Source organism: Lonchura striata, chromosome 2, assembly GCF_050655825.1.
Source record: "Lonchura striata isolate lonStrDom1 chromosome 2, ASM5065582v1, whole genome shotgun sequence".
NCBI classification, from domain to species: domain Eukaryota; kingdom Metazoa; phylum Chordata; class Aves; order Passeriformes; family Estrildidae; genus Lonchura; species Lonchura striata.
Window position 1 is genome coordinate 106,568,997 of NC_140704.1, and position 12,764 is coordinate 106,581,760.

General features: G+C 35.2%; 1 protein-coding gene across 14 annotated transcripts in view; it reads right to left on the bottom strand.

Annotated features, from left to right (window-relative positions):
* Nucleotides 1–12,764, bottom strand: part of PTPRM (protein tyrosine phosphatase receptor type M) — a 442,640-nt gene that overhangs the window by 203,177 nt on the left and 226,699 nt on the right. For all 14 annotated transcript variants that reach the window (XM_085573754.1, XM_021525191.4, XM_077784280.2 and 11 more), the window contains 4 exons: nt 10,056–10,364; nt 6,871–6,980; nt 4,380–4,581; nt 666–768 (listed from right to left, as the gene is read on the bottom strand). In XM_085573754.1, the coding sequence (XP_085429880.1) occupies nt 666–768; nt 4,380–4,581; nt 6,871–6,980; nt 10,056–10,364 (724 nt within the window). The remainder of the gene's footprint in view (nt 1–665; nt 769–4,379; nt 4,582–6,870; nt 6,981–10,055; nt 10,365–12,764) is intronic.

Here is a 12,764-nt window from a genome sequence, read left to right on the forward strand (position 1 = left end):
TACTGATTCTCAGTAAAAATAATCTAACAATTTCTCTCTCTTCCTCACTGGAAATCAGACATCCTTTATATTAATCATGAAGAACTTACACTGTACCATGCATCTGGAAGGGATGTCAACCTCTGAAAACTGGAAATTCATTAATGGATACTATATAACAATGAAGAATCCAAGATACTGGTTTTAAAGGTTGCTTGTTTAAATTATTATTTCTGATATCATGGTCAAATAATGTAAATTTATGAATGTTACAGTACATACTGTTAAAATTGGCTAACTTAGTAAGAGTTGACTACCTTAAATCTGTGAAGTAAACAAGAAGACTGAATATTAAAGACAGTAGCTCAGCATAAAAAATGTGATATGCCCTTGAACTTGTAACACTGCAGTAAGCAATTACCTTAAAGAGGCCACCCACACAACAGAACTATGGCTTTGTTCCTTATCTTCAAAGAACAAGCCACTTGCATCTGGATCAAATCCTTTAAACAATACATGAGCACTCAACATCAAAGCCCTTTCATTTTCTTCAGTTATTTAATTTAATTAGAGCTAATACAGACATGAATTTAGACATTGATTACCGTGTAGAAAATCCCCAGAAAATATGTTCAAGAAATCAATCAATTTGGTTTTAATTTCATAAAGAATTTTTCACCCAGTACCTGACAGGAGCGCCTCTGCTCTGTGCAGGTTTCAGCAAGACTGTCACAGTGCTGTCAGTTTGATTCAAAGGTGTTTCAAGTTCATACGGTGGCATAGAGGGTGCTAGAATAAGAAAAGAGGCAAATAAAATCATTATTCCTGTATTTCTTCTTTCAAGAGCTGTATCTTTATTTGAATATGCAATTTTAAAGGTTTCTTCAAATACTAAGACCATACTACAAGTCTAAGATGCTTTCTGTTACAATGCAAGTGTGAGACTATTGTTAAATATCTTCAGGAAAAAAAGAAAAAAAAATCCCAAATAAAGAAATGCCAGCTCACTCCCAGTTTCAAGACAGGAAACAGATACTAGTGGGAGTAAGTTTGCAGAAACTATTGAGAATCCATGACTTGGAAATGAAAAGTTATCTTAAGAACAGCATCTGCAAATGTGCATGCTGAAGTGACTATTGTTTTTGAAACTTAGCCCAGCTTTCTCAGTATGACAGCTGTATCAGGATGTACTCTCATAATTTGTTTTTCCTGGAATTTTAACTAGTGCTATAACTGTCTTGGGTCTATTGTCCACCAAGACAAGAGTTCATCTTAGTTTGAAGCCCCACTCAGCACTTTTGCAAACTGTCTTCATTAAAGATTTACAGTTGTGATTAAACAAATGATGCCTCAGTTACTGCCTTTTACTGTTGCTGCTTTCTTCACTGCTATCATCTACTCACATTTGTATCATTACAATGGAGGGAAGGCTACTGAGTTAATTGGTTATTTGACAGGCTGCTGTATCCTTATTGCTCACTTGTTAATGGTGATGCAAAATTAACAGATTTAAAGGCTAGAGAAGCAAAAAGTGGTCATTGCAATGGTCTCTTCTAACTGCAGGAATAATGCAGGGCAATTAACTCTGCTAAACTAATTCCCACTTGAAAGTGAGAACATGTTTGGTGAGGAAGAAGACCTTTTCCTTAGAAGGTTCTTCCAAAGATTGATTTAGTTCATCTCGATTAATTCAGTTTCATCTTACTGGATACTTTGCATGTAACATACCAATAGAGTGTATTATGCCCCACATACAGATTGCAATAACCTCTAGGAAATTATTTTCAAGTGTATTTTCCAATAATTTTCATTTTTTCCAGTATTATCTACATCTTTGAAAGGCAAATTAATTTCTCTCTCTTTATCCACAGCACCCTACATATCCAAGTAAGGATTGCGTGAAGAACTGCACTGGACTCCAGTGAACTGCAATTCCTCAGACTGCTGGGAAAACATTAAAATCTTCATTGCTTTGCATTGCTATTAACCAGTTTCGAAATGTTTCACAAATAAAAAAAGTTAGTCTTCAAAAACCTCCTCGTACGCTGAGAAGGTTTTATTCTGTTTACAATCCTCAATATAAGGCACAAATATTAAGATTAACAGTTTTAAGTAATTTGGGTACCACTTAAGTCATATTATCAAAAACTACTTTAAAGGTTCAGGCATACTCTGCAGATTTGAATATTCAGAACTTGTTCATATAATGTCCTGTTCTCAACCTGACCATCCTGAAAACAAGAATGGACAGGAACTGTATCTCTGAAAGCTGTACAGTTTTTGAGTACTCTGTCATTTCTTGTCCTTGTTCTACTGCCCACAACTTAGCAAGTCTTTTGATTTTCCTAATTTATGTACCCTAAGTCCCTGCTTGCTCTCCTTACTAATTTTACTGTCTCTACAGAGACAAAGACAATCTTCCTGTCCCAGATATGGGTTATGGTTCTCCCAGTCATAACCTTTAGTCCTGGCTACTTTTTCTCTTCTTCGTTTTTCCTTGTCTACTTTAGGACTCTTCCTCCTCCACACTGCCTACATGTAAAGAAGGAACTTACTAATAAACAGAGAAAAACAGGAAATATTAATGTAATAGTGAAATAAAACACAGTAACTATTTCCAGGACATAAGAGTACTATTCAAAACCATTGACAGGAAATTTGGAAGTTTTTATTCAGAAGAAAATGCAGTCCAGAATTAGTCGGAGTAAAATGCAAAAATTAGTCAAATTGCACCTAATCTTTTCTAAAAAATAGTGAAACTTTTCATCCAGAAATATTCAGAAGTTCTATTTCACATCTGTCCAAAATGGAGAGCACTGTCTACACAAAAGAGCCTCAAAACTTTCCAGGGAGACAATGAGATCACAGCCAATACCACTGCAAAGAGGGCTCCATATTCAACAGTTAAAATGCTGTTGGAACTTTTCAATTTTATTTAAAAATTCAATTTTATTAAAAAAACCCACACATTTTGTTTCTAATTTAAATTCATCAGAGATTGGTTTTGATTACTTAAGCACAAGGCAAACACTTCTTGTTAGTACAGTAACTAAGGAAGCAATGAGAGAGTGGGGTGCAGACAAGACAAGTTTGCAGAACCTTGCCACATGGAGATTTGGAGGTTTCCCTCACCCTCAAGCACTCCTGAAATGCCTGTTCCCACTAGTGAATTTTTGCTGATGACATAACATTTTAGAAAACAACAATTTAAGATCCGGTACTATTCTCAAATGTCCAGATTCTCATCCATACTCAGTAGTCTCCATTCCTCATTCTAATAAGGGGTGGCATCATCCTCCTAACTGATATAAAGGTTTGCTGTGTCAGACATTGATTTTCAACAGAGAAAATCTCTACTCATTATAGGAGTAAACTCCATCTTTACTGATGAGTGTTACTTATCTTTCATATTCCATACAGAGTTAATTGTCTAACTTGAAAATTAACATTTTTGTTTCTCTACAAACAGCTGTGTTGGCAGTAACTTCCACCTTGCATTAACTGTCCTCTCCAATAATAAGATAGGAGAAACAATTCTATTTCTGGTAAACACTTGTCCATTTTTTTCATTCCATTGAGGACAGAAAATGAGGGATGGGGGAGAAGAACAAAAAATGACAATAAGAGAAAAGGAAGATTTTGTACCCAGATGCTTTCTGGAAAGCCCAGTTGCCCACAAATAGGTAAGGCAATTTTCTGTAAATGTTATCAAGGGGACAGTTAAAACTCTTTGTCATGAATTACGTAAGCATTTTGGAGGATGCAATAATATTCTATCCCCTCAATGAAAAGTTCCTCTGCCTCAAGGGAGGGCTTAAAATATTGGTCAAGGATCTGCAGAAGTGACAGAGTCATGATGCTGTTATCTGAAAACCACTAGTCCTGATGTTCTTATCTAATACAGTTTCCTATCCACTTCAGTCCCCATGCTTGTTAGAACACAGGCAGCCTGGCAGCTAACTACAATTTTAAAGTGAGCTCTAGATGTACAGCATCTCTGCTCTACTCTTGATGGTTCATGGCTCATTAAAGAGATTTTCCAGCACTGTTACTGTTCTAATTTAGAATCATGTCAAGGCTGACTAAGCTCTGAATGAAACCCTCATCTTCAGGTCCAAAAAAACCCTATGCTAAATGTTGCAAGTGCAGCTGGCATTGACTGCAAACACATAATTCACAGGGGTTTCTTGAATGATATGTTACAGTTGAGAACAGGAATTTCAAAATACTGGCTAATATTTAAGCACTTAGAAGTTCTTCAGGGATGACTTTGACATCTTCAGGGATGAACGTGTTTTTTCCCTTTTTCAATTTGCAGCTTGTTAAATTCTAAAGAAGTAAACAACAAAAGAATTACCCAACTCATTATCATAAGGAAATAATATTCTTTGATCAAGTACCTGATATCTTAGTCGTGAACTGATTTGTTATTGGCGGTCCGAAGCCTTTAGCTGTGCTGGCTCTGATGGTGAAAGAGTAGGTAGTGCCAGGATACAGTCCGAAAAAGAGATAGTGTGTTTCATTTCCTAGCTTTGAGACTCGTCCACTTTGATTGGATAAATCTATTTCTGGGTCAAAGGAACTGACTGCCTTGTAGGTGATCTGCAAAAGAATAAGAAAGTTATAAACTGCCTTAGAGCAGATCGACAGAGATTGCATCTTTATCCAGTAAGCCCTTCTGATGTATGCGCTGTCAGACATTTTATGATAAGCTATTTTACTCTCTTATACTCTTCAAATCCCTAATCCCAGGAAGGGGTACAGGAACTGAGTCATAACTTGTATGAGTTATTACTTTTATAGATACAGAGACTTAGAGGCAGCTAGATTACAACTCTAAAGGATGGGATCAGGCTTATGTTAATTCCTTCAAGATGCTGCCTTTAACCGTGCCACATTTTGAATTCATCTTAATGTTGGTTTTGATCAGCACCAGTAACAAAACCAAAACAAATGGGTGAAAACTGAGAAGTGACCAAGAGGGAGTGCAGCCCCCCAGATACAGCTGACTTTACTATAATTACACTTTGCCCTGAATGAGGTTATCTGTAAAAGATGATAAGGGCAGCTTAAAGCAAATTTTTCAGAAACTGGGTAAAGCTTCTATATTAGTCTGAAGCTTAGTTATTACAATTGCTAATTTGGAATTTTTCAGGTTATCATATTGTACCTAGGTCATATTCTCATTTGGAGGGAAGAAAAGATAAATGTTAAGTAATATATGCAGTGTATATTGTATCCTCAGTTCTTTCCTTGATTCAAACAGTATTTTTAGTTTTCATTAGAAATGTTAATGTAAGTTCACAGTAAAACTTTATCCAGACTTCTTCTATTAATTACTGATTTCTATGCACTGTAATGAGAATTTAAAAATATGAAAACCATTTAAAAATATGAAAGCCATTAAAAAAAATAGAAAAGTAAAAATTATTCACCCCTCCTTTTTCCTTTTAAAGCTTCATTTTCATGTGAGTAATTACAAAGCCCTTATTATATAAAAGTGATAATTGCCATTCTTTTTGCTAAACTTATTCAATATAATTTTAATTAAGAGGACCCATAATACAGTACATAGACACATCCAAGTGTCGATGTTACACACCTTAAACACTTGCAATTTCCTAAAACTTCTGACCTAATGAAAATTCATTTTTCTATGAGCCATCTAATATAACATCAATGAAGGGCTGAAAATTAGTAATAAAAACTTTCAGACTATTCAGATAAACCCTGACCTTATTACAGTAGATACAGGCATATCCTCTACAAATCCTCATCCATAAACTGAACTCAAAGTACCTTAAAAAGCACCCAACTAACCCTTCTAATTCTATCAGATGACGGAAGATTAAACAGCCAACTGTCTGAACTTTTATCAGTAAAGAAATTAAGGTAACATATTGCTCACATGAATCTCCCTATCTCAATACAGCTGATGGAGTCATGTGTGCGTACACATTTAAGGATGAACTGCCTGGATACAGTGGGTGTACTCCTCAGCAGTGGAATTAGACATTCAGGCATGTTCCTAGGTATAAACCAGATCTACCACCCTGTGTTTCTATGCACATAAATCTAGCAACAGTAACAATATTAACACTTAATTAAAACATGCTGATCTCTGAACAAAGGCAGCTATTGTGGTAGCTAGAAAGTTGTTAGCTTTACAAAAAATCAATTCATATTTTTTCATAACATTTTATCCTCTTACAATAAAGAAGTTTTCAAAACAGTATCAATAGGTTACTATTCAATTTAACTTTTCTTTTACACTGTATTTAGGTGGGTTTTTTTTAAACAAAGCATTTCAATACCAATTTTGTAGTAAGGTCAGGTAAGAAGCTTAACAGTGATTACTGTCTGACAGCTTAATCTGTGCAGCCTTTTGTCAATTTTTCTAAGAGGTATTCAGGCAGACTTCCACATGAGAAAAACAAGTGATTTTTAGACATCTAACAACATACAATTTTGTTGAATTTGCATTTTTAAAAAGCTAGATTTTTAAAAATTATTCCTTGCTTGTTTCTGTTACAATAGGCTTCCTATAATGATGCCTATCTAAATGTGACATTGACTGTAACCACTATCTTATGTCTCCAATTTTTAAAGGAATTTGCTAATATCTGTCTTTCAATCTTTTAAATATTTGATCTAGAGTACTAGATAGAATGCTGTGTCATGGTTCTAGATATAGCAGGTTTCTTAAAGCTGATAACTTGAGGACATGCTGCGTCCTGTGTAATTTACTCCTACATTATATTTACTTTTAAATGGCTACTTTTAAAAAAATTAAATTAATTTTACATAAAGTGCAAAAACACATTTATTTTTTTATGATTACGCACATTGGAAAATCAAACTAGACATAAAACGTGGCAAATTTCTAGATACCTCATACAAAGTAATCACACCATATGTTTGCGCTGGCTCCCTCCACTGAAGAAAAATCTTCTCTTCGAAGGTACTTCCTTGAATGGATTCAAGTGGCACAGCACTCGGGACTAACAGATTAAAAAAAAAGAAGTGGTTTTAAGAAAAATCTCAGAAGGACATGCTCTGTTTAAATATTTGTACTGTTGAGGCATAAAAATCATCCCACCATAATTTCCCCAAAGACTGAAGCAAAGGCCAGGATAGCTCAGCAGAAGAATGATTTATTTAACAAGACAGTGCCATTATGTGACACCTTCAGTGTAAGAACGAATTAGTGAGCATCACACATTTCCTGTAAACCTCTACTGATAATTTAAAAAAAGGACAAATCAGATTTTTAGAAGCTGATTCTACATAAGAATCTGAATCTACCCAAGTAAACACAAGTAAAGAAGTAAAATATTCTTGTGGTACCTACTTATCAACAGTGTTACTTCCCAAAGTGGAAAAGATATTACACATTTCATATATGAAAATGGACAAGCATTTAATAACAAGGTATAGTTTCACAGAGAAGTTATACTGGAAAGATGAGCCACATATTGCATTCAACAGCAATGCTCACTGGACAATAGGCCTGAAAACCGACAACAGAATGGACATAAGAAAAGTATGAAACAGTCAAAGTAAAAATCGGACAGTATTAATTTTTCTTAAAGTCTCTTAATGTGGGAAAAAGACCTGTGAAGAGTCAGGGATGTCAGAAGGTTCTGATGAAAGGTATGCAAACTGCTGTCAGGTATCTATCTGTGTTTCCCATTTGTTCTGCAACCATTGCCTTATCCCCAAGACAACACAATTTTTAGAGGGGAAATGTAAATGGCACGTAGACAAATATCTGTGATTTTATTTTGTAACAACACTGGCAAAGTAATGCAAAAAGGAAAATCTCCTAAAAATGCACACAGGACTGTTGTGAAGCAACAGACATTATGATGTTAGCACTTCGACAGAAACTCCATGTGAAAATCCAATAGAAAGATACACATAACATTTTCTATTTGCCACAGAAAGAAGGTGGAAGCCACTTGCTGCAGTGATTTAAAAAACTTCTCAGACTGAGATTTTTACTCAAATGGTTAAGGAATAGAAAAATCTGCAAGCAAGACATTTGGTGACTCCTTCCTGTTGGCACTTCTGGTACAGAACTTTCTCTATATTTCTGCTACAGAGCTTCCTACGGTTCCATGCTGTTGCTGTGGGACGTCTCAAGGTTTAAGGCTTTTTGATCACCACTCCATAGTTCTCCAGAGAGCTCCTTGCTCTATCAAATGGATGCTCCAAGGACACAGGCTGTGAACTGGGTTACCAGTCCTGTGTGCACTAGGACACCTTTAGGGCAATCTTAATTCTGGGCACTAAATCTTTCTTCCAAGTAGGAGAACTGGCAAAACTCATTTGGAATCATGAGAGCAATGGTTTATGTGTGAAGGAAGAGGAATTAAGTATTGTGTAAATAAGCTGGAAGTAGAGCAAAACACTGTAACCTCTCAAATAATCTGAAAGTCATAAACCCTGAGCAGCTGTACCATACAGGGCAGGTTCACATAGTGGCAGAGGTCACCTAGAGATGTACTCAAACTCAACTGTACAAGTTGAGTTCTGTACAAGTCCCTTGCAACCAACAAGATTATGTGATTTGAAAAATTATGATGATTATTTGGGTTAGTATACTCTGTTTAACATTCAGACATATAGCTCACTGAATGTGTACAATACACTAAAAAGTTGTAATTTTTTTCAAGGTATTCTCTCAGACAGCGACACTGGTTTTTAATAGGTTCTGAAATAACATGAGGTTCCAGAGAGACAGGAACAAGAAATTTTAGGTAAAACACATAAACATCCCAGACAACAATAAGCTCTTTAGTGCTGTCATCCTACAATTGAACTGAATTAAATTTAGAGCATGACAGAACAATTAATTCTAATTAAACATTTCTTTTTGTTAGCTATGCTTTACTGAAAATGTTGCATTAGTAACTATATATTCCTAAATTGTTTAATTTATTCCCTCATATATTTTGGTTAGAAATTAGCACTACATAAAACCAATACAGCATGTATTAAATAATTTAATAGGCTTAAATGACAGACTTCAAGTATTTATTATAAAAGAAGATCAGCACTGCTTAGGTTTTTACTAGAAATATTTCCATCATGTTTTAAGGAAATCTGTAATTGATGTGGAAGACAATACAAATCCATTCCTGTTCAGATTTCAGAGGATAAAAATGGAAGGTGGACAGATAAAAAGCAACGCCAAGTCATTTGACAAGGTTCCTTTGAATTGTATGTGTTTAAAAGAACCAAAACCAAGGTCAAAACAACTAAGGTACACTTGTAAGGGGCCATATATCAGCACAGAATATTCTGGAAAGATGAAACTGATTCCTGGTGCTTGACCAATTAAACAAGGAAGTTGCATTTTGGTATTGTAGCTAACAGAGCTGCAGTAACTCTCTGCATGTGTAATCAAAATAATATCACAAAAGACTTGGGAGGATGGTATAACCTTTTCATGTAACATTATTACAGCATTGCAGAGACACATTATCCAACCCTGCTGTCTCTGTCTCAAAAAAGACATTAGCTATTTAGATTATTTATTATTTATTATATTTAATAATAATCTAAATAGATTTTTTTAAAAAAAAAGAGATCTGAAAACCCCATAGGAGGTGAAAATTATTAAAAGGAAGGGAATATCTGTATATTTCAATGCCCGTATATGGAATATAGTGTTGAAATAGCAACTAACAGTGTCCAGTGGTTAGAGAGCCAAAGACAGAGAAACTGAAGCTGCAAATGAAGAACAAAATGCAGACCACATCACTCAGTAGAGAAGCTTCCATGAGGATACTGCTGACAATCACCTGGAATTTCTTCAAACTGATACTGGAACTTTAGAGAGGCAGAACATAGCTCAAGCAGAAGCTACAAGTTTAAGGACGAAATTATTAAACTGTTGTGGGATGTTACAGTTTATGTGAAAGATCACTCTAATAATGGAGCTTTACTCTATTAATGGTGAGGTCGGTGGAAAGTCTGTTGCAAAGTTTAGAGAAAGCAGAACATGCACTTAAACAGAGAATTTATACTATCAGGTCATGTGCCATGTATATGTAAATACAAAAACTCACCATCTTCATCAGTTTGCACGACAAGTTCTTGGCTTTCTTTCCGTCCTTCTGGATTCATTAATACTAATTTGATGCTGACATTTGTGTACGGTGATAGGTTGGTAATTGTGTGCTGGGGATGTGAACTTTCTGTATCCCAGCTGACTTCCTCCCTCACTTGCTCCTGTCCTCCAGCCTGGTAGCGGTAATGGACTGTGAGGTTGTAGCGATGGCAACGCGTGACATTATATCCAAAGGGCTCCCAGCAAATAGTGATCTGTCTAGATTTGATCTCCACAACCTCCAGTCTTCGGGGCCCACGCATCGGATCTGCAAAATTGCCAACATAATTCTGGCGTGATTACTTATTCATAGTATAACAGTGACGTGAGAAGCAAGTTGTACAGTTCTACAAGTGCGCCAGAGCAGCAGGAACAGACATCCATTGCTGTACAGAATCATAGTATAATAGAAGTGCAGCCTCTGAAAAAGCAGGGGGAAATGGAGAAAAGAGTGAGAAGTCTTGTCTGCTGAAAAATGAAGAGCAAACAAAACACTAAGAAGTCCTTATGATTCAACTCAAATTGCATGATACAGATGAAATGATACTTTTTAACCTATTTGCTTGCCAAAAGTAAGCATGTCTAATTTCTTTTGCACAAGTTATTTGATTAACACTTTTAGAGCAATAACCTGCACAAAACAAGTATCTAAAAAGAAAATGTAGTTTCAGAGTAAACTTGCAAATATACATTGATTTTCTTGCAGGACTGTTTATACAAAGGCTAGCTGGTTTTTCAGCTATTTCTTATTAATTTATTTTTAGGTTAGACTGAATGGAATTACTCAATCTCTATTTGTCCATGACATTAATTTAATATTCCAATTTCTTTAAAACAGACCATTTTAGGGTTGTTTTCCACAAAAACATTAGCTGTTAATAGTACAAACACCTTGATTTGTTATAGTGGTTTAGCAAAGATACAAAATAAACAAGATATTATGCTGCATCTGTGCTTTTCTAGAGATCTCCCAGATGAAAATGAGCCATCAATCAAAACTACAAAAATATATGCACAAACACCAAAGACTGTGGTTGATAAACTTAAATTTTCTTCAATCTGGCCAAAGCAACTGAGATAGAAAAGTACATTAAAATTTCCACCATATTACAGCAGAACCACTGAGCTGACACTCCCCCATATTTTCAAAACACTGTCATTAACAGAGCTATTATACATATTTAGCAATAATCAGTTTTTTTTTCATATTTGAGTCCTCAAAAAGATTAAAGACAATGTCAGGTTTTATCCACTGCTTCACTAGTTAAACACTTAGAAGACTTTTAATGAGTTAGAAGATTCTTATACGTAAACAAATTAATATGCATCTTCCTCCTTTTATGTTTATTAATCAACATGTCTTCACTAGAAATGTTCTAAACAATTTACACAGGATTTCATCTTTTTACTTTTTAACATAATCCCCGCATGCTTGAAATATTTTTTCAAAGATGTTATTCATCTTAACTCCTTGAAGAAAAGGTGTTAAGAAATCGCTTGTTCTAGTATCTACAAAGAGGTTATTTTTCCCCTCTTTTAAATCGTCCAGCTGCTTTTTAATTTTTTAATTAATTTTTACTGTCAAACAGTGTTGATAACCACTATAGAATATTTGGCAATTGGTGAAAAATGGAGAAAACAGACCAAATTTTGAGCCTAGTCTCCTTTCTAGCAACTTAACTGAGAGGTAAAAATGTCCCCACTAAGGATAAATTGCTATTGAGCCATTTATATCTGCTTCCATGCCCAGGCATCCCAGATAAGAATTCTGGCATCTGGGAGCTTTGCCTCATTTCTATTGCTACAACCATTAAAATAAATATGAAGCAAACCTCAGAGAGTGGCATACACACTCAATAACTTCCTAAACATTTACTTCTGTGTAGTTCAGACATAAACTTCACAGAAAATGAGTTTTCCTGGTTTGTTTTTTAATTTCATACCAGTTTCTAAGAATTTCTTGGTTTAGGTGAGATGATCAACAGGAAAGGACATTTGAGAGGTATTGTACAACTGTAATTGTATCTGAATTGGCTAAATAGGAATAAAAACCCAACAAAATTGAGGTGACCCTGATATACAACATTAAACAACTGAACAAAGCTCCTCCTGCAAGAATATGGAACAGCCTGCTTAGTTCCACAGTGGGCACATCAGAAAATTCACAGGGGAGCTGAGAAATCATTTTATTAGAGACATAAACCTGATTCATAGCATTTTAGAAGAGAAATTGAGTAGCTGTACAAAATACCTGGATCAAAACCTAACCAAGATTTCTGCCTAGGAGGAAGGTATTCTTATGTCATGTTGCCTTAAGAAAAAGTACAAGTTAGCCCTCTAGTTAAATCTATGAGAATGACAGATATATTTTCACCTCCAACAAAAGAGACAAGGGAAAGAAGAGTTTAGATTGAAAAATATAGAGACAATAGAGCTTTCCTTGATATTCAAAGGACAAAGTTCATCAGACAAGGCTAATAGCCTGGTTGCTTTGGCTCCTGACTTGATTCTATTACCCACAGCATCTGTCAGGTACACAGCTCATATCTATTTTTCCTACCATTCATTCAGAGATTATGCAACTAATAGGGTCCTAATGAACCCTGTTGTCAATGAGTGCTTTTTAACAGCCCTACTTTTAACTAGGGGAAAAAACTGGATAAGGTAA